Source organism: Ornithorhynchus anatinus, chromosome 8, assembly GCF_004115215.2.
Source record: "Ornithorhynchus anatinus isolate Pmale09 chromosome 8, mOrnAna1.pri.v4, whole genome shotgun sequence".
NCBI classification, from domain to species: domain Eukaryota; kingdom Metazoa; phylum Chordata; class Mammalia; order Monotremata; family Ornithorhynchidae; genus Ornithorhynchus; species Ornithorhynchus anatinus.
Genome location: NC_041735.1, coordinates 19,927,178 through 19,952,818, shown reverse-complemented (window position 1 = coordinate 19,952,818; position 25,641 = coordinate 19,927,178). Strand labels below are relative to the sequence as shown.

At 43.7% G+C, this 25,641-nt stretch overlaps 1 protein-coding gene across 2 annotated transcripts; it reads left to right on the top strand.

Moving 5' to 3' along the window:
• Positions 1–1,535: 1,535 nt before the first annotated feature.
• On the top strand, positions 1,536–25,141 carry TCEA2 (transcription elongation factor A2). Of its 2 annotated transcripts, XM_016227663.2 has the most exons (11): positions 1,783–1,872; positions 3,948–3,993; positions 5,559–5,621; positions 8,149–8,254; positions 10,480–10,570; positions 13,862–13,995; positions 16,097–16,153; positions 17,282–17,436; positions 19,427–19,573; positions 23,028–23,099; positions 24,824–25,141. In XM_016227663.2, the coding sequence occupies exons 3-11, from the start codon at positions 5,595–5,597 to the stop codon at positions 24,830–24,832; spliced, it is 798 nt and encodes a 265-aa protein (XP_016083149.1). In that variant the 5' UTR covers positions 1,783–1,872; positions 3,948–3,993; positions 5,559–5,594; the 3' UTR covers positions 24,833–25,141. The 2 variants fall into 2 exon arrangements, with proteins under 2 accessions (XP_028926764.1, XP_016083149.1); XM_029070931.2 differs by lacking the exon at positions 3,948–3,993 and having other exon boundaries at positions 1,536–1,872.
• The last annotated feature ends 500 nt before the right edge of the window (positions 25,142–25,641 follow it).

Below are 25,641 nucleotides of genomic sequence, written 5' to 3'. Positions count from 1 at the left end.
CATAGTAAGTGCTTAACAAATACCAACATTATTATTATTAACAAATACCATTCTTCTTCTTATTATTATGTAACAAGGATTTGCAATGCACACTAAATTGATTGTGGAATCAAACGATGGGCCTCAGCTGTAGGTGTATTAATACCAGGTAATGTATGGGCACCGGCTAAGGTGCTTAGAATAGTGCTTGGCACATAGTATATGCCTAGCAAATACCACAATTATTATTTTTATTATCTTTAAATTTAAATTTTATTATTATTATTATTATTATTAATTGCATCTGTAAAATGGGGATTAAGACTGAGAGCCCCACGTGGGGCAACCTGATCACCTTCCATTCCCCCCCACCCCCGGCGCTTAGAACAGTGCTTTGCACATAGTAAGCGCTTAACAAATACCATTATTATTATTATGTAACCAGCCTTTGCAATGCACACTTAATTGACTGCGAAATCAAACAATGGGCCTCAGCTGCAGGTGTATCCATTCCAGGTCATGTAAGGGGACCGGCTAAGGTGCTTAGAATAGTGCTTGGCCCCTAGTGTATGCTTAACAAATACCATAATTATTATTTTTATTATTTTAAAATTTAATTGTTATTTACCGCATCTGTAAAATGGGGATTAAGACTATGAGCCCCACGTGGGGCAACCTTCTATTCCCCTCACTCCCCAGCGCTTAGAACAGTGCTTTGCGCATAGTAAGCGCTTAACAAATACCATTATTATTATTATGTAACCGGCCTTTGCAATGTACACTCGATTGATTGCAAAATCAAACAATGGGCCTCAGCTGCAGGCGTATTCATTCCAGGTCATTCATTCATTCATTCAATAGTATTTATCGAGCGCTTACTATGTGCAGAGCACTGTACTAAGCGCTTGGAATGAACAAGTCGGCAACAGATACATGCATGGGCACCAGCTAAGGTGCTTAGAATAGTGCTTGGCCCATGGTGTATGCCTAACAAATAACATAATTATTATTTTTATTATCTTTAAATGTAATTATTATTATCTACCGCATCTGTAAAATGGGGATTAAGACTGTGAGCCCCACGTGGGGCAACCTGATCACCTTGTATTCCCCCCCAGTGCTTAGAACAGTGCTCCTCTACACTTGAGAGACCAGGCAGCTGAGAGCAGAACAGTTGGTCTTCTCCTCCCAAATCAGCTGCCCCTCCCTCCATCAAGGCCCTTCCCTTCTGCAGCTGCATTGGCACCTGCCTCGGGTCTCAACAGGTTAAATACCCCAAATACCAACACTCTTATTCAATCACTTCTCCCCTGCCTGTGGGCGAGGATGCCGGGATTTGGAGTCCGCCCGTGCTGCAGAGGCGTAGGGGGAGGCGGAGAAGAGGACTACAAGTTCCGGGCTGCATTGCGGCAAGGGCGGGGGAGGGCTGGCCGCAGGGGTGGCCGGGAGTTGTAGTTCCGCGGCGGGCGTTCCCCGCGCCATGAAAAGGGGTTGTGCGGGGCGGGAGAACTACAACTCCCAGGGTGCCCGGCGGCAGAATCGCTGGCCAAGGGGGTTTGAACGGAAGGTCTCCCGCCTGGGCGGGCGAGATTGCAGTGCGGGGAGCTGCGGCTGCAGGAGCATCAGCATCATCAGCCGCAGCAGCAGCAGCAGGAGAAGAAGAAGAAGGAGCAGCAGCTCCCACCCGGCTGCTCGCCTGTTAGACTGGGAGCCCATCATGGGGCAGGGATTGTCTCTCTCTGTTGCCCAATTGTCCGTTCCCAGCGCTTAGCCCAGTGCTCTGCACGCAGTAAGCGCTCAGTAAACACCATTGAGTGAATGATGACGGGGAAGGAGGAGGAGATCGTGCGGATCGCCAAGAGGCTGGACAAGATGGTGACCAAGAAGAGCACGGTGAGGGGCCGCTGGGCTGAGACTCCCCCCTCCCGGTGTCCGCCCCCTGGGTGACCCTCCCCTTCCCCCACCCCCCCCAGACCCTCCCTCCCACCCCCATCCTACCCCTCCATCCTGGTGCCACCCCCACAACCAAGCAGCGTCGGTGGAAAGAGGCCGGGCTTGGGAGTCAAGGGTCGTGGGTTCTAATCCCGCTCTGCCACTGCTCAGCTGTGGGACTTGGGGCAAGTCACTTAACCTCTCTGGGCCTCGGGTACCTCGGCTGTTAAAATAGGGATGAAGACTGTGAGCCCCACGTGGGACAGCCTCATTATCTTGTGTCTACCCAGCGCTTAGAACAGTGCTTGGCACATAACGCTTAACAAATACCCAAATGATTATCATCTCCAAGCCTTACCCCCGAGAGATAGGTCCCCCTGCCCCCCGCCCCCAACCAAACTTCCTCCAGGAGAAGACTTGTCCCCCTCCTCTTTCCCCACCCATTCCTCCAAGGAGCCCCCCATTCCCATCCCCTTGCCCATCTTTCATTCATTCACTAGTATTTACTGAGCGCTTACTCTGTGCAGAGCACTGTACTGAGCGCTTGGAAGGCACAATTCGGCAACAGAATTGTTGCCAGGGGGCGGACACCGAGGGCAGGAGGGGATCTCAGCCTATCTGTGCTGAGTCGACTGTATATATTTATTACCCTATTTATTTTCTTAATGAGGTGTATATCCCCTTGATTCTATTTATCGTGATAATGTTGTCCTGTTTTTGTTTCGTTCTGTTTTGCTCTGCTGTCTGTCTCCCCAGATTAGACTGTGAGCCCGTCATTGGGCAGGGATTGTCTCTATCTGTTGCCGACTTGTCCATTCCAAGCGCTTAGTACAGTGCTCTGCACATAGCGCTCAATAAATACTAGTGAATGAATGAATCCCTTTCTTCTTCAGAGCACCCCATTCTCGAAACGGTGGCCCTTTCCGAAAACCTAACCAGTCCCTGAGACTTCCCTTCCCCTCTTTGTGTGGTCGTGACTCTCCCAACCCTCCCTCTGACCCCTTGGAGATCCTCCTCTTCAATGTCAGCGACCTGGCTGTTATCCCCTCCTCTTGGGTTTATCATCCCCGATCTCTCCATCATCGCCCTGTTTTTGGATCTGCAATTCTTCCCCCATGGAGGAAGTGCCTTTTTCCTTTCCTTGCTCCTCCCTCTGCCACTCCACTGTGGAAATAACTGCCTTCACATCTTTTTCCCTGGTCTGGGTTGAACCGCCCCTTCTTCTCTTCTGTTCCCGTCACTCCTCCTTTATCTCTGGTTCTTTAGTGTAGCTGACTTTCCCCAGGTTAGGTGTGGTCGTTAAAGATGCCAGGATTTGATGCTTTCTCCTTTTCAGCTAAAACCCCAAGGAGATACTGCACCTGCAGTGAATTCGCCCCGGCCTGAGGAGTTCCTCCTCCAGGGCTGCCTAACCCCATTTGTCCTCCCTTGACTTTAGTTGGTCCTTAAGGGGCAGAGCAAGGGACCAGGGTTTCTTCTTTCCCCTCATCTAGATTGCTTTCCAGATGTGTTTCTGTGGCAGGAACTGGGAGGAGGCCAGATTTTTCCCCTGCTTCCCCCCTCCTCTTTGCAGAAAAGCTTTCTTTTTTTTTTTTAAAAAAAAAAAAGGATTCTTTTTTAAGATGTAAGGGCCATTATTGCAGTGGGTGAGGAGAAATTGGCTTAATGTGTCTGAGGCATTGAATGCACCACTTTGGTACCTGCCCACCTCCCTGCCCCTACCCCTCTTCCCCCCACTTTGTAGATTGGAAGTCCTTCAGGGTTGGAAGAGGGGGGTGGTGAGGTGACTTTCCATTCACAACTCCTAGATTTAAATAGAGGGTTTATCTTGTAATCAGCAGTAAGGAGCATATATTCTTCTTGAAGTAGTCAGTATCCCCATATTGACTGCAGCAGAGCCTGGGTGACTCCTGTCATCCATTCCCCGCGTGCTGGACTCTCCTGTCTCCACAAATGAAGAAACTCACTTTTGGTGTCTCTTGTGGTCTGTTGTCAAATGCGAGCACTGGAGTTAACTTGTAATTTTTGATTTTCAGAAAGATTAAAGGGCAGACTATCTTGAAAAATGGTAAGCCATTTCAGGTATGTTGCTGAAGGGGTCCAGCATAGTGCATTACAGATGTGTTTGTATTTAATCCTCTGATTCTGGTTTGGTTTGGCCAACAGCCTCTGTCCTACAGAATGGTGTTGGCAGCTGGTTCTGTTCCTGAGATGAATTGGAAACAGCCTGTGTAAAGGGAAGGGAAAATGAACTGAAACTAGTCAGCTGAGCCTCCTTCACACCACTTTAATTATAGACACTCCAAGACTTTTATTCCAAATGGCTCCTTTGTGGTCTGTATTTTTAATGAGCTGTTAAACTTGTACGCTAGAAGGTCTTTTTGGATGGAAAGGGAGGAGAGGGAACTGCAGTCTAAAATGGAGACTGACACACATTTTAGAATGTAATAAGCCGGAGTTCTGCCTGAAAATGTATGCTACTGGTTAAAGCACTGTAGATAGACTTGTGAGGTTTTGCTGGGCTTATTCCTCACTGGAGCTGGTTTTGCTGAGAGTGTGTCTAGAATTCTTAAAAGCCCTGTCTGGTTCTAAACACGGTATCCAGCAGGGATGGCTCAGAGCAACTGACTCATAAACTGATAGGACTTTCCTCACCATCTATTTCCCTACATCTACCATCCCAGGCAGAAACTGACAACCTCAGAGGAAGAACATTCCCCCATCTGTCCTGAGGTAGCCACTGAGGATATGTAAATATTTATGGGACTCTCCTGTTGGTAAACAAGTTTTTATTTGGTCATTCATTAACATTTTGGACTTTGGTAGTTTTCAAGTGTATACTGGGGTTATTCTTCTAAATAGAGGTTGCTTGAGGTCTTAACATTTTGTGGGAGTTCAGTTAGCTACTTGCCTCGTGTAATGAGCCAACCTTGTTTTGAGGGGGCAGGTTTCAGTGGGATAGTTAGGACCAGTTCCATCACTCAATCATATTTATTTAACATTTATTGTGTGCAGAGCACTGTACTAAGCACTGGGGAGAGTACAATATAACAGAGTTGGTACACTCATTTCCTACCTACAATGAGGGTACAAGTCTAGAGTCATAAATTGTACTTTGTTAAAAGAGGTATTAAAATGGATCAAATTACTGATAAGATAAACTATATTTTCACCAGAAAATGTAGCATAAGGAAATAATTTTACAAGAAAATCCATGTCTAGGGTAACTTTGGCTAGTCTGCCTATATATCTGTGGTCTGATGAAGAACAAAAGTACATCAAATTGTATTAATGTGCTGTGGACCTGGTTACATCTATTGAATAATGATGCTTTCATGATTTTTCTTTTGGTCCCATGCCTGTGTTAGGGCGTCACCACTTATTAATTCCAGCAGTACTGGGGAACTTTTAACCAGTCCTGCCTAAAATAAATCCAGAGACAATTTTTTGGCTGCCCCAAATTCCCTTCAATCCCACAGGAACTGGAGGAAGAATTACTAGATTTATCCTAATTCTTTATTGGTCTGCTTGGATTAACTTTAGTCCCTGGTCTATTCTTTTTCCTCAGAGCTTTGAGGTAGAAGGCTGGTGTTTAATTATTTTAAGGAATTGCTTTTTGGTAAATTTTAGCTCTTTCTTCCTTCTAGGATGGTGCTGTGGATCTATTAAAGGAGCTGAAATCCATGCCCATTACTTTGGATTTACTTCAGGTAAATCATTCCACTTGGTTCTTGGGAAAACAGAAATCTACCTCTAGATCTCTCCCTTTGAATATGACTAATTACATATTAGTAATTTTCAACCACCACTTTGGGGGATTCACTTATAATAAAAGTACATCTTGTTTACAGTGAAATTAGTAATTTTTGTCTTTTGGAAGCTTCCCATAGCATTTATCATTCTTCAAATGCAGTTTTGTAGTTTCCCTGAAGAATTGGGCCTCCCTTTCTGTTTTTCCCTGTCAGTATAAATAATGGTATTCAGTGTCTGTCCAGGGTTGCTCAGCGTATTAATGAACAGGTGCTGAAAGACAAGAAGGAAGAGAAAAACACCCTCAAGCAGAGAAGTGGGGAAAGCTGAGAGTGGAAGCTCTTTTTGGACAGAGAAAAGGACACAGGTGGGAAAAAAAATGAATGGAGGGAGAAAGAAAAGAGATAACGGGAGGCAGAGATTTGGAGGGAAAGAGACCGGATGGAGACAAAATGCAGAGAGGGTAAATATGGGCAGGCACAGAGAAAAAGAAAACCCAGGAGCCAGCCTGAGAAGAAGATTGGAGAATACAAAGACTATTATTATTATGGAATTTTTTAACTGCTTACTATGTGTCAAACACTGTTCTAAGAGTTAGGGTAGTTTCAAGTTAATCAGGTCAGATACAGTCCCTGTCCTAAGGAAAAATTATTTTTATTCATTATCTGTCTCTCCCTCTAGCCTGAAAGCAATTCTGTCATATTGTACTCTCCCAAGCTCTTAGTACATTGCTGTACACATAGTAAGTGCTCAATACATACCATTGCTATTGATGAAGGGAAGAAAATCTGGAGAGAGTGAACATGGGCAGGAAGGAATCTGAAGCAATGAAACAGTGTTTTTTATTGAGTACTCACTGAGTGCATGTGTGCATGCAAGTGCACGCAGAATCCTGAGGTAAGCCCTGGGAGACTACAGGACAATACAGTTGGTAGACACGATCCCTGCTCTCGGAGCTTACAATTTAATCGGGCAGATAGATATTAAAATAAATTACAGCTGTGGGAAGCAGCAGAGTATAAGGCTATGTACATAAGTGCTGTGGGGCTGGAATGGGGTGAGTAGCAAAGTACTTAAGAGGTACAGACCCAAGGGAGAGTGAATAGGGTGGGAAAATGAGGGATTAGTCAGGGAAGTCTTCCTGGAAGGGAGATGATTTCAGTAAGGTTTTAAAGATGGGGGAAGTGGTGGTCTGGGGGGACAGAACTCTCGCTTGCTGGGCTTCCTTTTCTTCTTTCTCTTCCATCATCTGAGAGCAGAGAGGACAAAAGCCCCACTAGAGAAAGAGATGGAACAAGTTCAGAGACTATTTAGTGCTTATTATGTGAAGTGCATTGTACTAAGCGCTTGAGAAAGTACAGTGCAATAGAACAAGGCCTGCCCCCGAGTCTCACTGCCAGTCTCTGGTGGTGAAAGTGGAGGCCCTAGGCCATGATCACAGATCTGTGGGTGTGGAAAGGAGGAACTATGTATTTTCTATAGCCGTTCTTGTTTGTACTCTTGGTTGGAGAGATGTGTGGGAGGGCCTCCCTGCCTCTAGGTTGCTTTTTCTATGTTTGTGAGAGGAGGGGGTATGGGTATACATATTCCATCACCCAATCTGATTGCAAAGACACTTTAAGGAGGTAAAAGCAATCCATACCTTCCCATTTACATTCACTACACACTTATATTTATAAACATGTACCCAGAAATTTATATCCATTCGTCTCCCCTTCCATGAGATTCTAAGTTCCTCAAGGGCAGAGTCCTGAGCCTTTTATTTCTGTTGTATTTTCCCAAGTACCACATAGAATGCTCTGCAGTACAGCAGGTGTTCAGTAAGTGCTGCTGCTGAAATACACACCCATACATGCAACATGAATCTCCTCTCATCTCCCCCTTCCTTCCAATGCAGATTCAGGAATATACATTGTTGTGGACAGGCAGATACCTCAAATTGGGGTAAATATAGGGCGTTTCTCTCTCTCTCTCTCTCTCTCTCTCTCTCTCTCACATCCCCCCCCCCCCCACACACACACATGAACAGACTGGAAGCAGGAAGAGACCAGTTGAAGGAGGAGAGTGACAGCACACTAGGAGCAAAAACAGAGCAAGAACGGGAAGGCCATAAGGGAGAGGGAATGAAAAGTGTATTGTTTGTCTACCCGGGGTAAGGACTGAGTATTTCCATTAGTAATACAATATGAATTCAGAAATAGCCGAGGAGATGAAAACCAGGTTTTAAGGTAAAGGTGTAGCTTTTTATAGTGGAAATGAACTGTTAGGGACTTGAATAATTTTCAGGAGTTTGAGGCCATGCATAGCTGGAATCATTAGGCATCAATTTCTGAAATGATAGAATGAAATAAATGGAAGACATGTGAACTGCAGAGTAATCCTGGGATTTGAACACCTGGCTTAACGACGGTGTTAAGATGAAGACATCTGCACGTTTTGGCGTGTAGCGTTTCTTGAGCAGTTCTCTTCTTGATTCTTGCTTTGCAGTCTACCCGGATTGGGATGTCTGTGAATGCACTGAGGAAGCAGAGTACAGATGATGAAGTCATATCCTTGGCCAAATCACTCATCAAATCTTGGAAAAAGCTGCTAGGTAAGGAGAGACATGCATTGTGCAGATCCCGTGTCCCAGGATTTTTTTTTCCCTCATGCTATGTTTTGTTGTGCGAAGCTGAACATAACACTATAAACCTGATATCCAGTTAAGATATCTAGGGACAGGTTACATCTTTGAGATTTGAAAGAGGAATCCTAATTTGGGAATCAAAAGAAGTTAACATTTATTTTGATATTCTTTTGTAAATGTGGGAACAAAGGTGTGGATTGAGGGCACAAAGCATGCATGTGTGGGAGTAAAGCAGAAATCTCCCCCTTTTTCAGAGTTAAAAGTCCAAAAAGCCGGAAATAGTCAGTGGCCTGCAACAGCCTGGAGGAGCCAAAAATGAGTTGGATCAGGCTTGATGTGTTTTATCTCTAGCACAGTTTATTTCTAATTGACTCTGAATAAATGATTGCCTTATTCCTGAAGAAACTACTGCAATTTACAGCTAACCGAGTACTAGGCAAATGGTCCTATCCAGTGATGAGGGAGTAGCCATGATGGGTGGGGTAGAGGGGAGCAAATTGTGGGCAAACTGCAGGAGTGACTGGAGAGAGCTGGCCAAGAGGAACCTGGGGAAGGAGAGGGACGATGACTTTAGAGTCTCACCCTTCCAAGCTCCCTGATTTCTTTTTTTTACATATCATATGATATTTATATGGTAAGCCATTTCACTTCTCTGTGCCTGTTACCTTATCTATAAAATGTGAGCCTCATGAGGGACGTGAACTGTGTCCAACCCCATTAACTGGTATCTACCCCAGTGCTTAGTACAGTGCCTGGCACATAGTGCTTAATAAATGCCATTTAAAAAAATTACAGCATTGCACCGTCAGGTCAGGCACTCTTCATTCATCAGACCCCCTCCAGAAATATGTTTGGAATATGAATAAAACTACTTTGCAAAGATCTACCTTTTGAGGAGCCTTTGAGATAGCCAAAAAGACATTTGAACAAGAGGAAAAATTAAAATGTTAGAAATAGTGGTTTTCTTAGTCATTCATTATTGTAAGTAATCTTAATGTTTGTGATTATAAAATTATTTAAGTTCTGTCATGGCATGCACTGTGCATGCTTGGTGGTAATTAGGAATCCTCATCATATACATCAATAGGGGTGAGTTCAGTTCTTACTTAAAATGTTCAGATTTGGGAGCAGACAAAGGTTAACTGGGCATAAGTCTAGAGACCTAGAGCCTGAAGTGAAGCAGAGGCCTGGATCACATGTGAGGCTGGGAGTGGGAAGACAGTGGAACCTGGAAATGGGGTGACAGTGGGGACAAGAATAGCTTGTCAGCAAGAGAGGGGAAAAGAGGGGAACAGGGAGGACCAGAGAGCGGGACTGCTGGGAGAATATTACCCCACCATGAACTGTTCCCTCTCTTTTTTCCCCTCCCCTTACCCAGTCTTCTCTAGCAATCAGGTGACTGATTTAAGTGCCATTTCACATTTCAACTCCCTTCCCTATCCTCCCAAAAAACGATGGCAGTTTTTTCCCTTTTTTTCCTGCAAGCAGTTGCTGTAGTTTATTTTTTTATACGGCTTTATTTGAAATTAGAGTAACTGCATACAATCTGTCCCGTGTATTTTAAAAGCACTAAACCTTAAGGAACTTGCTTAAAGTAACTTTTGTGAACTGTTATTCAAAATATCTGTAGGCATGAGACTTTTGGATATCACCCACAATATTAAAATGTGTTTGAAGGACTGAGTTATGCATGAGGTCTTAGATTTATTTTCTTTAGAAGAAAGAAGTTTTCTAAACTGAGAAAGGCCATACACCTCAGCAGACTAGATTACAAAAGCTCCATTAGGGCTGCTTCCCAGCAAATCTGGCCCAAGAGTTCACTGTGAAAATTTCGAAGAAACTTTCTTGAAAAGGGGGAGTGGAAGGGGGATGTTTTCTGGTAATTGCCTCAAGGGCACGAGGAAAGTCTGCTGTTTGTCTTGTAAATTGCTTTGTTAGCATTAATCTTCTTCTCCAGCCATGTTCTCCTGGGATTAGTAGCATAACTGGGCTCAATGTGCACTTTAGGCCAAGGGGTATGACCAGAGCTTTGGAACAAACATCTTGTAAGCTCTGCTAGCGGTCCTCTAGTAGAGAATAAAAAGGATTTGTGGTTTGGTTTCCGATCAATTCTCAACTTAGTTCACAATTCCATATGTCTTATCCATTATGTTTAAGTGTTCTCACTCTTCTTCTTTCCTCTCTGGGTTTAGATGCTTCAGAAGAGAGAAATGATGAGAAGAAGAAGAATTCTTATTTGCCAAAATCCTCTTCAAAAGATGCCACTGACACAAAAGATCAAAGGTAACTAATTTCATTAGGCAGAGCTGCTTGGGAGAGAGGATAATCAGAGAGGCTTATATGCTTTGGTAGGTAATTGGAAGACCTGGATTCTATTCTTGATGCTGCCTTTGTTCTCAACACTTTTGGACAAGTTTTGAAACTTCTGTGCCTCAGTTTCTCCATCTGCAAAATAGGAATAAAAATATTTACCTCCTAAGGGCATTGTGAAGTAATCTATGAATTGGTTTGAGCTCTTTGATTTGAGCTGTAAATAAAATATTATATATGACATCCATATAAATTGAGATGCTTTTTCAGTGCGTGTTTCAGAACTTATGAAGACTTCAGATTATTCACTCAGAGTAAATGCACTCATATGAATTCTTTTCAATTAAAAAGAATACTGAGTGTCTGTGGACTACATTAACTGTGTTTAATGGTTTTCTTCTGTTTTGCTTCTTCTTTGCATATTCCTACAGTTACTTTTTTAGCTTTGTTCTCATTGCAAGGAAATTCACAGATTTAAGGGTGAAAGGTTCCCACTGGGCTATTAGAGGGGAAAGGAGGGTGTTTAGTAAACCCTGAGTTTGAATGTCAAGAAAGATAAACATATTATTCCTCCCAGCATTCTCTGGTATCATTCTTGGAGACACAGTTCTAGGCTGATGTACCAGTGGTCTGACCTAGTATGGGACTTCGGCCTAGAACGGGACTCCTTATATACTCTGTATACAAGTAGGCAGCTTTTTAGCTTTTTGAGATTCTCCATTTTTGACACTTTCCCAATGTCCTCTCCCCACCCATTTTTCCATTAATCTTATTTTGGCTATTTCTTATTGACCTCAGCCAAGCATTTCTGAATATACAATTAGTTGGGATAAAAATTGCCCCACTGGCAGCTGCTTGAGGGTGATTGTCTTGGCATCAGTTACCCCTGGCAACCATTCCTATGTGGCTAAAATCTTCATTTTCCTTCCATTCCCACTAAAATAGTCTAAAACAAGTGCTGGCAAAATAATTGCCTTGACCAGCTCTTTCCCAGCTCGATTTTTTTCCCCCCCTTGATTGTCTGGAGAGATGATGTCTATGAAGTGCAAGTAAAAGACAGCTATTTTCAGGGACTATTATTTGAGTAGCTGTGTAGGCTTGCATCATTTCATGTGCGTTGATGCCCAGAACAGGTCTGTGATTTACCATTGTGCCAATGTGAAAAACCTTGGGATTAACACCTACGTGTTTCCCTTTGGCAATAGGACTGGTGTGGCTGTGATTAAAGTTCAGTAGCAGTGACAGCTTCTTTTGGTTCGGTGGAAGAGGAATTGGAATGTCCTTCTCTTAGCATTAAGAGCAACTTGTTCAATTTTCCAGAAGGAGGAAGCTCCTCTGAAGAAATGTTATCATAGCACCTAGGAAAACTCCGGTAGCTAAATGTGCTGTTTTCTCTCCACTCCCCCATCCCCAACCCACCAATGCCTTGTGAGCCAATCAAGCACGATTTAGCATTTCCTCTGGGGTTGAGGGGGGCACTGGAATTAATCCTCAAAAGACCACCATGTCTACTTAGCTGTAACTTAATGCTGTCTTTCCCTTCTCAATTGCTTGGTGAGGAGGTGATTTAATCTTTGGGATCACTTGGGAGAAGGTCTAAAAGAGTTCAAAAAGCAAAGAATAAAGGTCTACCCTAGCTTATTTGCGTTTCTTGAGAAGGTTTTTAAAAGAGAAGAGATTCTAGATTCACTTAATCTTGCTGGGAAACTTTAGCTAATTATGCTTTTGTTCCCACTGGATTTGGCTCAATAATGTCTTTTTGGTGGGTTTGGAGGGAGAGCTTTGGCTGGGCAGCTGGTGTGGACTTGCTGAGTTGACTAGTTCTTGGAAGAAAGACAACAACGATTTATCTCCCATTTGGCTTCACCTATTTAAGTGAATGATTTATATCCTTTCCCCCCCACTCCCTCCCCACCCCCAACCCTAAAAGTTTGTATGGTGCTGAGGAAATGAGCTCATCATTCTGCACCTGTATGGGTTTTCTTCTCTCAGGAAGTCTTTCTGCTTCCCTCAGGGTATTATCCCAGGTCGGTAAATTTTACCTTTCAAAAACAGAGCAGCAGCATGTCATATGGTGATAATGCATGTTTTGAAAGATCTATGTCTATGCCCAGGCTCTTCCTAGAGTGGTGTATGCCGGAGAGACAGTGTGAAGACCCTAGGCAGTGGATTAATCACAGGGCCACACCCAGCTACCACTAGCTGCTGGTCACATCTCATTTAGTGGCTTGAGATATATGAAATGGGCTGATTCTGAACTGCCGAAGCCTAAAATTGTGTAGCTCCATAGATAGCTTAAGGATGGAACTGTGTATTTTAGTACCAGGCTCTCAGGGGCCGATTCAAGTGAATTTTTTTTTAATGTCTGAAGGAAACTTGTAGACAGGGGATGACATCTTCTCTGGGGACCATACTGACAGCTGGATGCAAGCTATCAGCCATCTCTGATTTTATAGACGAGAAAATAATGACCTGACTTGGATAACTTGTCTCTGAGGCCTTAGCCCCTTGACTGAAGTAATCCTACAGACTGCTGGCTGTGCTTGAACTAACCAACTTAACTCATTCTGGATCTCTCTTCGATGTATGTTTTTTTAATTATCTAAAAACAAAAGAACGTTTCGTCCTTTACCTCCTTAAAAAAAAAAACTTTCAGCCTATCCCTGAGAACGGGCTCCATGGCAGACCTCATTCTCCCCATTTTACTGAGGAGGAAACAGGCTCAGAGAGACTTAAAAATCTTGGCAATAGTCCTACAACAAGGCAGGGATAGAAGTAGATTCCGGGTTGGTTACCAAATTCTTGATCTAAACTGCTTTCTAGTTCTTCCGTGCTACCTCTGAAATCTTAAATTGACCACTAGAAAAAGAGGTTTGCGTGTTTTCACGTTATTGTTCGGGGATTTCTTTTTATAAAGTACCGCTTGAGCACCACTGTAGTGGAGGAATCCCAGGAATTCATAGAAATCTGTATACCTTTCAAAGATGTATAGAAACCTGATTTGTTAAATGTGTGCAGACATGTGCAGGTTTCAACGTACGTATCTGCCTGCACCAGATATGCATTCCCAAGCCCCTTTATAAATCTGATTGGAGTATTAAACTAGAAATGGACTTAGGGTATCAGTGAACGTGTATCTTCCAGTTTTCCTAATTTGGCATAAAGTTGTAATGAGCCAGTTGCTGAGTCCCTTGTCTGTCAGTCATCAAGTTATCTCTGATCCCAGACCTTAAAATATTCTGAGAGTCAAAGTTTCTCTTCTAGCGCCATCAAAAAACAGGAGTCTCCGAAGACCCCAACCACCCCCAAAATCACCACCTTTCCACCTGTCCCCATCACCTGTGACGCTGTACGCAACAAATGCCGAGAAATGTTGACAGCGGCTCTGCAGACAGACAGTAAGTGGAGAGGAGCACAGCGGAGGAGGGAGCTGCTGAGCTGGATGGTAAAAATGTGAACTAGGGGAGGAACCCTACTTGGTTTGAGGCCTCTGGTTCCTTGTGCATCATCTCTGTTTGATCTTTAACTCAGCAGGGCTTGAATGGAAAAAAATGTCAGAATCCCCTGAAAGTGCGCTAGCTCCACCTGCCTGGTGGCAAGCTCCCCCCACTTAGCAGGGGGTTTATTTGTCTGGAGGTGATTGGGGATGGAAAAGAAAAGCAGACTGCTCGGGTGTCTTCCCACCCCTCCCTCTCTGCCCATCCCTGCCACCTTCATCTGCATCCTGCCCAAAGAGTACCAGATCTGTGTTCCTGGGGCATCTCAGGCCCCAAAGCCCTGAATCCTGGGTCATGCTGCATTGATTGGGTTTACCTCTGTGAATCTATCTATGATAACTTATCTGATGATGTGAGAGGTGCTAGGTGGAAAAGTTCATATGAAAATAGCATTTACAGAATTTTCTGTGAGTTCTCGCTGTCTGTAAACACTTTGCTCTCGACCAGGACAAACCAAAAGCTGTAGACCAAGCAGTGGAAAAAAAGATCCAGGAGATCAACTGCCAGGCAAGAAAAATAACAGTAAGCAGAAGTTAAATAGTGGAGGTAGGAATAAACCCAAAACAAAGTTAAGATAGTCCTTTTTGGGAAGAATTCTGACTATGGAGGAGATGAGGAGAAATCCCAGAGAACCTCACAAGGGAGAGACAGCTTTACACTCATTCAGAGAGAGAGAGAGAGGTGTAAAGAGACACAGGCAGGAGGGGATGGAGGGAAGAGAAAGAAATGAAGACTCAAAGATGGATAGGTGAGGGATCATGACTTGCTGGGTGGGTGAGAAAGGATTGGTGGGAGGGAGTGAGTGTGGGTAACGAGGTGGCTGTGTGTGAGAGAAGGCTCCGGTTGTTAGTGAGTCCTGGGGAATGTTTCATTAGTACTGGCTCTACCCTCGCTTTGGGTTCACCGTAGTGTTAGGTATGTGGCCCCCAAAGGGCAAGAGCATTGCCAGAACTTATTTTTAAACAGAACTGATAGGCTTCTGCTACTGCTCTCCATTCCATATCAATCTAGCCCAACAATACTGGCAATGTCTTAAACCATACATGGAGAAGAGAGGTATGGATGCATGCACACCCTACCAACTCTCTTCTTCCTGGTGAGACTGGTGGTGTGAAGCATGGGTGGCACGGAGGAGGAGGGGAGGGGAATCTGGAGGGGTATTGTGCATTTTGCTTTTCAGCCTTTCCTGACAATGCAGCCACCATTACTCACTTGACTAGTGCAGTTGCTAGGACAGGGGAGGAGACGGTTAACTGGAGAAGGTAGTAGCGATAATAAGGCCCCAAATGCAAACCAGAAGAGCTCATTCAGAGAGGGGAAAAAGCCCAGGAAGATAGAAAAGTTGGGGGAAAAAAACCAAGAGATTTTTCCCGGCTAGGAACGAAACATTTACAAAAATGTGAGAGGTAAGGAAGATGTGAGGAAGTGATAACTGAATGCAAGACAAATTGTGAAATGGAAACAGAAAATTAATCCCCTGTACTTGAAGAAAAAAAAAGCTGAGAAAAAAAAAATAGTAACCAAAATAGGTAAATCTCCTTCAGTTCTTCCCCTAAAAGCAGGGCATTAGTACAGGAAGGAAAAGTGAACATGCCCTGGTAATCTGGTTGAAGCGTAGGTAACGATCCACTAGTGTCTATAATTATGGTTGCTTGCCCCCCTTCGTTTCCTGCCTTTAAAGGAACTCTGGTTTGAGTCTACCATCTCTTTCTTCTCTCCCATTTCTGCCAAATCCGTTCCAAACATATTCTCCTCAGCCACCTGGCCTGTAAAATAAAAGGTACCATGGAGCGGGATAGAAACTCCTTAAAAAGCGATATGGGGTGTGGAGGTGGGGGGGGTGGGGACAGGAGTCCTGATTTGAACCAAATAAGCTGCATACAGATTTTGGGGTCTGCTGGCAGCAAAGGGGAATGAAAATGATGAAGTATCTTCTCTAAATGATAACCCTTTGGGCGTTCTCTGTTGTTGATTGTAATTCAGTCTTCTTCTTTGTTTACAGATGACCATATTGCAATTGGTACAGACTGTGAGCATTTATCTGCTCAGATTGAGGAATATATCCTTTAGATGTCGGGTCCCCAGGCTGTGACAGGACAGCTCTAAAGGAATGTGAGCAGGGTAGTACAGCTGTGGCCTGAGGGAGGTGATATAGCTTAGGCCATTCCCATAATGAGCCAAAAGACTGCTTGGTGAACCCTCTGAGTTGTTCTTTCCTCTGTGTTTGCTAGACATATCCTGGAAGGGCCACCTGAAAACTTGAAATCAAAACTGACCCCTGTTTTTTGAGACCGACAGGGATTCGTCTTCCACTCACCTTTGCGATGCCCGTGCATGGATTGGTAATATGAGTAGACTTCAAAGTTGACCAGTTTGCTGCTTAGCCCTTTCCAATTGCACTACACAATTATAACTGCTCTCCTCCAAAGTCCTAGTCCTGCAACCCCTGGAATTTTAGATGTCCTCAGTCTGATGGCAGGGAAAGAGCCTTCAATTTTGATTCTGCAGAAAATCTAAGAGTTTTTTTCACTTCCCAATCCTCTGGCTAATAATGTCCAGGAGACCTCACTTTGAGTTGGAAATGCCTGCCCTACCTGCCAGATACTACCTAGTTCAGGGCCTCTGCTGGGCATCTGTATGGGCCATTAAAGTTAGCAGTAGATAGGGAAAATCCAGGCTGCCATCTTTGCTCCTACTTATTGTATCTGCTGGACCATATCAATCTAGCCCTAGTGGGAAAACAATGTGTTTGACCATGGACTGTTTATTTGTCAGTCAACCGGTGGTATTTATTGATTGCTTACTTTAGGCAAAGCAGTATACTAAGTGCTTGGGAAAGTACAATACAAGAGTTGGTTGACACATTTCGTGCCCACAACAAACTTATGGTCTACAGGGGGAGTCAGATGTAAAAGTATCCATTTATTTCCTCTAACTGAGGCTTCAAGAATTGCAAGGGGAAGTAAATAAAAAAGAATCTCCCCCTTCCCTCAGAGTCTGTGTTGTGGAGGTTTGTTTCTGGAAGGGTCATAGGTGAGGTTTTGGGGGGGCGGTGGCAGAGGGGAGGGAAATCATTTTGGGAGGGAAAAAAAGGCAAATATGTACCCAAAGGTGGTAGAGTTCCAGCTGGTAAGAACAGTGATGACAATGGGCTTATTCACTTAGATCTCCTTAAACCTGTTTGTACATATCTACCAAGATGTCAAGAACACAGATATGAAGTACAAAAATCGAGTGAGGAGCCGGATCTCCAATCTGAAAGACTCGAAAAACCCCGATTTGAGAAAGAATGTTTTGTGTGGAGCAATCACTCCAGAGCAAATTGCTGTGATGACCTCTGAGGTGAGATTTTAAAACTCCCTGATGGTTTCATTTATCAAAAACCCCCCTCTTAGCAGTGAACTGCTGAGCCTTTGCTGCTGAGATTTGGAGCTAGGTTAGGGCTAGCATCTACAATTTTAATATGCTACTTGGAATTGTAATTCATTCTTTCCATTTTGAGATTCATTGGAAGATCTTAAGTTTTTCCATATTATTACTGCTACCATTGATGTGTTGTGGTAGTTTTTATGTTCTTATTAGACTTAAAAATGAATGGGGATTTTCAGACTAAAAAGATAAAAGCTTTTTCTAAGCACATAGTAAAGTGCTCTGCACACAGTAAGCACTCAATGAATACTGTTGATTGAGAAGGGCACGTTATTGAAGTTCACAAAAAAAACAAAAACAACCTAGTAGGAACTAGCCACCAAATTCCAAAGGACTAAGACTAAGGGGTATTGAAGCCTGAAGGTGCTTGGTTCACGTCAAACAGAAAAAAACTGCTCTATAGGTGGTAAACATTTGGAATTTACCCCAAGAAGCTGTGCAGACTGAAAAAGATTGCTGTGTTCCAAGGACTTGATAGTTAATGTAGGAGAAGTTCATAATAATCTAATAGAGGGAATATTAAGATGTTAAAAGGCTTGAGAATAATAATAATAATGTTGGTATTAAGCGCTTACTATGTGCAGAGCACCGTTCTAAGCGCCGGGGTAGATACAGGGTAATCAGGTTGTTCCCACGTGAGGCTCACAATCTTCATCCCCATTTTACAGAAGAGGAAACTGAGGCACAGAGAAGTTAATTGACTTGCCCACAGTCACACAGCTGACAAGTGGCAGAGCTGGGATTCGAACCCAGAATAAGTCAAATAGATAAACAGGTAGATGGGTGATGAGCCCATTATGGATTATTAGAGGGGGAAAATTAAGGATGCTAGAGGGTAAAATATGATAGCTAACAGAATGATGTCAGAGGGTACTTTTTGTATCCATTATTGTGGAGACAGAATACCTGACTATTGTTCTACCCCAGTGTGACATTTGTTATCTTTCTGAATGAAATTTATGTCTATTTTCCCAGTTTTCTATTCTGGACCACTCTGTGCTTAGAAGTCTGGCAGAGTGGAAGGGTGCTGGGTTGATGGTTTGAAACCAACCTCTGCCAATTCAATTTCTTTCTCCAGATTGTAAGCTCTTTGCGGGCAGGGAACATGACTGCTAACTCTGTACTCTCCGAAGCGCTTAGTATGGTGCTCTCCACATAGTAAGCACTCAATAAATGTCATTCATTCTGTCTAATTAGTGTAAAAGTGAACAGCATATGAAGATTGAAGTTTACTAAGTTTGGTACAATTAAAGGAGATAGGTGACATTAGTTCTCTCTGACAATTTCATGACACCTGATGTTTGATGCCTTTTTGCAGTTTTTCTTACTAAGCTATTAGGGGAGTGGGATCCAATCATCATCAAGTATTGATTCTCCACAACTAGCTTGCTAATTGATCCTAGTCAAATCAATTGACTTCTCTATCTGATTCCATCTTAGCAGGGATATAGTATTAATAACTCATATTTATATGAGACTTTTTTTCCTGAGTGGCTTATTAAAATACACTGATCTCCTTTAAAGGGTCCTAGGAGGCTTAATAAGTAATTTTAAAAATAAATAGAACCATAGAATAGCAAAAATATCAGTAACAAACAATTCAAGCTAACGGATGCCCTGCAGAGAGAGAGAGATCAAAGTTGAAATTTGATCATTTATTTTAATACAGGAGATGTGCTGAAATAACCTTTTTAAATGAGAAAATGTAAAATGGAAGAAGAAATAAACCTCTGGAGCCCAGTTCACATCTTAGAATATTGCCGTTCACAGCTATTTTGCAGGTGGTATTTTGTTCTATCCAAGATACAAAGGCATTCAGCAGGATTCATGTTGCTGACTGAGGTAGGATCACTTTGATTCGGTATGGATAGGATTTTGTATCTTTTTTTTCTCCCCCCTAAAGGAAATGGCTAGTAACGAACTAAAGGAGATCAGGAAAGCAATGACAAAGGAAGCAATCCGGGAGCACCAGATGGCAAAGACAGGTGGGACCCAGACAGATCTCTTCACCTGTGGGAAGTGCAAGAAAAAGAATTGCACTTACACCCAGGTGAGTGTCATAGCTCCTCTGGTGCAGGGCTCCTTGGGGTTGGTAAGGCGGTTATTTTATATGACAACTCCTGGAGTTAAACACCCATCTGAGCTCATTCTTTCCCTTAGCAGGGACCAGAAGTTACACAGTTCTAAATGATGACATTAGTTGATCCAGAAGGACCAGTTTACCTTGGCCTCTAAGGAACAAAAGATGATTTATCTTTTTTACTATCAATAATATAATTATAATAATTATTGCTAAAGGGAAGGAATCTTTAATGACGCTTTAGAGTGCCACTGTGTTCTCTTTCATGGTTCACAGACTTTGTTGTTAATCCTTGCACTTTCCAAACCAGAAAGAAAGTCTCATGGCCTAGTGGAAAGAACAAGGGCTTGGGTGTGAGAGGACATGGATTCTGATCCTGGCTCCACCACTTGTCTGCTGTATGACCTTGGGAAAGTCACTTGTCTGTGCCTCAGTATCTTCATCTGCAAAATAAGGAATTGAATACTTGTCCTCCCTCCTACTTACACTGTTAGCCCCATGTGGGACCTAATTATCTTGTATCTACCCCAGCGCTTAATACAGTGCTTAGCATACAGTAAGCACATAACAAACATAATAAAAATAATGATTTGAGGGAGGAAAGGATGCTTTTGGGGATTTCAAATCTTGGCATCCATCCCAGAAGAGAAAGTCAAGAGAATGAATTGGTATTGAGTCAAGAGTATTTCTTTCCCCATAGAGTTGAGTGTGTAAGCCTTCTACAGCTTTCTACTCCTATTCCGAAGCGTGAGTTCAGGATTCAATGTGAGAGGATGTTATGTGGCTATTGTGCTGCCAGTGGGTCAGAGTGTGGGCCGCAGTATCCACTAGTTTAAAAAGAGTATTTCCACCTTCAGGATAGATATGTATTTATGGACACCACTTCAGATTTTCAGCATGTGCCCATGTGGGTCTATTTCTTGTTGAACTGCTTTGAGGAAGGCCCTCTGCTCTATTTATATGAAAGTGTGTGTGTGTGTGTGTTTTTAAGAAATGTGCAGTGAAGCCCAACTACTTTTCAAAGGATGTGGGGGGGATAGTAAATATTAAAAAAAATAAAATCCAAGAGTTATTGAATGTCTGGAACTTAAATTCCAAGGGGGAGGTGTCCAGTGAAGGATTGTCATCAAATTATCATTGGTCATTCTATCGTATTGAGTGCTTACCGTGTGCAAAGCACTGTATTAAGTACTTACATGACTTTCATATATAACTGTTCATATGAATTTCAGCTGGATTTTAATCTGTCACATAGGTTTGTAGCCTCAGACATTAGCAATTGATGAGGCTTAGTCCATCCATCTTCTAGGGTCAGACCAATTTGGACCTCATGCCATCAATTCAGGAATTTTCTCCCATGAAGCATTTATCACCATATGTGCTTTGACGGTGGGTACATCATTGCTGAATTATTTTGAAGATTGGGTGCATTGTAGTAGCGGCCAACCAGAAGAAGCCCTAGAACAATTTGGAAGATGCTGGTGAGGGTGTCTAGGAGATGTGGTCTGAGCTCTTGGGTACAGGTATGGGATCAGAGAGCACTTGGGGAAGGGAGTGGAAGAACTGCATGGTCTGAGGCTGGGGAAAGACAAGGGGGTGTTTTTGGATTCCAGGCAAACCTCAAGGCCCTTGAGAACACAAAGGTAAGAGTTGAGTGTCAGGGGCAGCAGTGGCCAAGGTGAAGTAACACTCCAAAAACTTAAATCAGTTAAAAAGAGAATTGATGTGCTGCTTTTACTCTTCAGGCTTGAGGCCAGGCACATATTTCTTCCTTTTAGGGGCAGTAATCTACTGTCTGTTGCCCATCTTTGGGAAATCTGAATTTTTCGATGGCTTTGGAAGATCCAAAGAGTTTTCTGGAAAATATCCCAGTTGGTGTCACTGACATACCCATCGTCAAAATAATTGGTTACTAGTGGAGTTCAGAGTCTGAATGGAAATGTTAAGTTTCTTATACCGTTCTTTTTTTTTAGCAGGAAGCCTAATACTTATGGGTAAAAAAAAGGTGTGTGGGGTAGGGACTATTTGCAAGGAAAAGTTTGGATGCCACATCTATCCTCTCTTCTTATAAAGAAGAGCAATGATGAAGAGGGAAGTTGATTGGTGGGTCCCCTTAACCATAAGACAAATGGATGTGTGCTGATTAACTCTTCCCACCCCTTGAGGACTTGTGGAATGCTCCCACTGTTGTGTCTGTCTCTGTGTCTAAACTACCTGATTTGCTCTTGAAAATTTGAAGCTGTGGAACTTGGAACTCCCATTGAAACTTTCCAGGTTCAAAACAGGGGGTTAGAGCAGCAGTCTCAGTAAATACAAAAAAAAATTACCATTCCTCAATTTTTTTTTACCAGCTCTAAAATACACAAAATCAAAATTCTTTGTTACCAACCTGATAGACCTGATGTATTTTGGCTCATAAAACTCAACTCCCACAGACCTTGTGTAATTGGAACTTTTGAATGTCCCCACTTCCCCAGAGAGGAATTAAGAAAGGTTTGGCCAGGGCAGCATCTCCCCAGGAGGAATGATCAGGTTTGGCTTTCTGTAGATCTATCCCACAAGAAACACGAAGTACTGTACCATCACAGTGATTCATTGGTCCTTCCAACAGGTGGCCTTCTGAGACCAGGCTAGAGCCTGGTTAGGTTTGGGAAAGCCTGGATAATCTGAATCCTCTGGGGTGAGTGGAGTAGGTGTCAAATCCACACCAAATTGGGGCTCCACTGAATTAGAAATTCAGCCAGATCAAAATCAGGGTAGAAGGGGGCCCTGAAACATGTGCAAGATTCCCTCGGGACTGACTTGAAGGGAACCTTGCATCCTGCAGACTCCGTGGGGCCTCTTGAAAGTGAGTTTCCACCCCGTTCGGGTTCGACTCTGCTGCCCTAAAGCTGGGCACGGTCTGGAGGGTGATCTTGGATTTCTGACCTATGAAAGTCTCCTTCCTCCAGAGGGATAAACTGATAAACCATAAAGGTTAAGCTCCTTGCCTGAAGTCACACAGGATGCCAGTGGCAGAGCTCTGAACTCCTAACTTTATCTCAACCCAAAGCTGGATGGTAGATTCAGTTCCTCCTTCAGACAGAATAAGAAATGATCCCTATTTGCTGTGACCAATCCATAGGGCGGCAGGAACTTGGAAGCGATATTTTATATGCTATAAATGGCTCAAGCTGCTATACTTTGAGAATGTGGGCCTCACAGGAATCCTCATTAAAATCCAGTCCTCGCTTTCCTGCTCAGAGTGCAAACATGACGTGTAGCTTTTAGCCTGGCTTTCAACAAGCCAACCCAAATTGTAGGTCGGGGGTTGCCAGGGGGAAAATCAAATCCAGTTGCTCCATAGTGGCCATTTCAGGGAGCCAACGCATGTGTAGGGTTTTTGAAAATTCTGATTTTACTCTTTTCACCCGATTTTCCTCAGGTCCAGACCCGCAGCTCTGATGAACCCATGACCACCTTTGTTGTCTGTAATGAGTGTGGAAACCGCTGGAAGGTAGGGGGCCATGTCGTTTCCTTCTTCCTGGGAATCTGAAGTTCATGAAAATCAGCCTGTGAACGATAATTAACCGGCCTTGAAACAAGAATGATTTTCAGGTCATATTTACCTTGTCTCATAGGGTACCTTGAAAGTGCTTTCTATAAAGCATGGAGGGTCAAGTTGATAATGGCCCTTTTTGAAACTGTCCCATTGAATACAATAACGATAATTACTTTGAACCATGGTGAGGGCCCTTGTTGAAGGCTACTACAAAGCACTGTGGGCTTTTTCCTCAGAGTACAGGCCCCAACAGGGTTTAACCAGCACTTACGGTGTCTGACCCGATTACTTTGTATCTACCCCAGTGCTTAGTAAAGCGCTTGGCCCATAGTAAGCACTTAACAAATACCAAAACGATTACCATTATTATTGCAGCACACAGTAATCTGGGGCAACTCACTGGTGAAAAAGATGATTCAAATATCTTTTCCCTAAGGGCTGGGCTGGTCCATATCAAGGCTGCCCTCCATTTGCATGTCCTTATTGAACACCCATTCTTCACCTAGGAGGGCTAGAGATCATCACCACCAGAGTCTCTTTAAGCTTACAGTAGCCGGCAGCCATGTTTGTTCATCAATCGGGGCCACCAAAATCTAAGGTGAAAACAAATTCTACATTGAGAACACCAACTGAGCAGGGAAGCTCTTTCCTGGAGCCAGTGCTGGTGTCACTGTTCCATTCTGTTAGGGCAGTGTTCCCTGAAGGTTTCTAGAAAATGCTTCCCTTGCCTCTCCATTGGACAGCCTTAAAACATTATTCATGTTGAGGAGTCAGGTCCATGATGCAAAAGAGTTTCGGTGCATTTACCTGGCCTGGACACTTCGGTCTGAGCGGGCAACAAATCGCCAGCCCATCTGGCAGGTGGCAGAGGGTCTTGGAGGTTGTGGCTCCCTCCTCTTCTAGTCACTCCACTTCTCTCCCTGGGTGTGGAGTCTCTGCAGCTCAGAGAGCTATTGTTACAGTGTGGAGGGGAACACTGGAAGGAAGACTGCTATTCAGCTGTGAGCTAATTCCTGCTGTGCCGCTGTCTCAAGGTCATCTTTTAAAAATCGAAAGACTTGTGCCAACTTGGTTGCATTTTCTTCCCCATTTGTTCCCCTCTTTAGAAATGAGGTCACTTCTTTGGGCTCCAGTTTTACTTGGTTTTGAACTCTCGAGTTCCCGAAGACAGTGAGCAAACTGGATCTTGCATCTTAGAAGCCTGGATTCCTAGGTCTATGGCCAAGCTGGCCAAGCATATCATCAGCTTTGTGTGATGTAGCAGAGGAAGCGAGGTCCAAAACTCCTAGCCATGCTCTTTGAAGGCAAGGATAGCTTCTCCACTGGCAAATAGGACTGGGCTCAGAACTCTGGGTTTGCTCAGGATATGTACTGAATTGAACTTGAAATGAAGGCCTCAGTCAGAATTATGACTGTCCCAGCCCAGCACCAGTCGACACTAGCCTCCAGCCATTCTTCCCTCCATGATGAAATGGGCCTTTAAGAATCAGTCAATGGTATTTGAGTGCTTACTGTGTGGAAGAGTATCAATTCTCCATTTGCTCACCTACTCGACAGTTGTCTGACCCCGAAACTGATCACTGAAGCCGGAGGCTTCCTCCTGGGCTGGACCCGGGGGGTCTATCTGCCTGGGAGATTCTAGGCAAGGCGGCATTTACACTTATTTTCATTTCTTACAGTTCTGTTAAGGTTTTGCAGAACAGGATGGCGGCTACCGAACCCGGATTGGACCCACCCCTGCATTCTCTAGCTTCTAAACCAATTTGGTACCATCCTCCCCGCGAGTTTACTTGGTCACCCACACAAAAGTGCATCACTGCAGTGGTGAGGCCTTCATCTCCACATCGGCGAAACCCAGCAGCTATCGCGGGAACAGAGGAGGGTAGGTCAGAGTGCCAGCTCACACAGCCAGAACATTTGTACTTCCTCATTCCAGTATGTATTGTCATTTTTTTTTTTCTCCAAACACTAATAAACGTTTTCTTTTTGCCACTTCTCGCCCGGCTGTTCCATCATCGTATGATTCAGAGTGTCAGGGTCCTGCTGTGGGCGAGAGCCAGGCAGGCCGTCTTGTCCACGAGGCAGCGGGGAGGGGCTTGGCCGAGGCAGTCAGTGCACCACTGGGCCACAATGAATAGCTCTTGCAGTAGTGGTTGGTGATTTCCTGAACCTGTTGCTTCTAAGCCCATCCCCTTCCAAAAGAGAGCAAAGCAGGCTCATAAACAGGTCAGACTTATAGTCACTGACAAGTCCATGCTCATTTTCTGGTTCCCCATGTACCACTGTTAGAATTGGGGCCCACTGATCTGTGACTCCCACTAAATAAATGTCACGATGATAATTGTGGTAATTATTTACCACATGCCAAGTACTGTAGTAAGTGCTGGGGTTGATGAAAGATAGACACAGATCTCACATGGGCTCTCACTCTGAGGGAGGGAGAATAGGAACTGTGTCCTTGTTTTACAAATGAGGAAACTGAGGCACAGAGAAGTTC

What these genes read in the sequence shown, in the direction of transcription:
- TCEA2 (XM_029070931.2), top strand. Translation starts at nt 1,798, where the DNA reads ATGATGACGGGGAAGGAGGAGGAGATCGTGCGGATCGCCAAGAGGCTG. An exon ending in ATCTTGGAAAAAGCTGCTAG is followed by an intron (nt 8,255 to 10,479) that starts GTAAGGAGAGAC and finishes CTCTGGGTTTAG; the next exon opens with ATGCTTCAGAAGAGAGAAAT. An exon ending in ACTGACACAAAAGATCAAAG is followed by an intron (nt 10,571 to 13,861) that starts GTAACTAATTTC and finishes TTTCTCTTCTAG; the next exon opens with CGCCATCAAAAAACAGGAGT.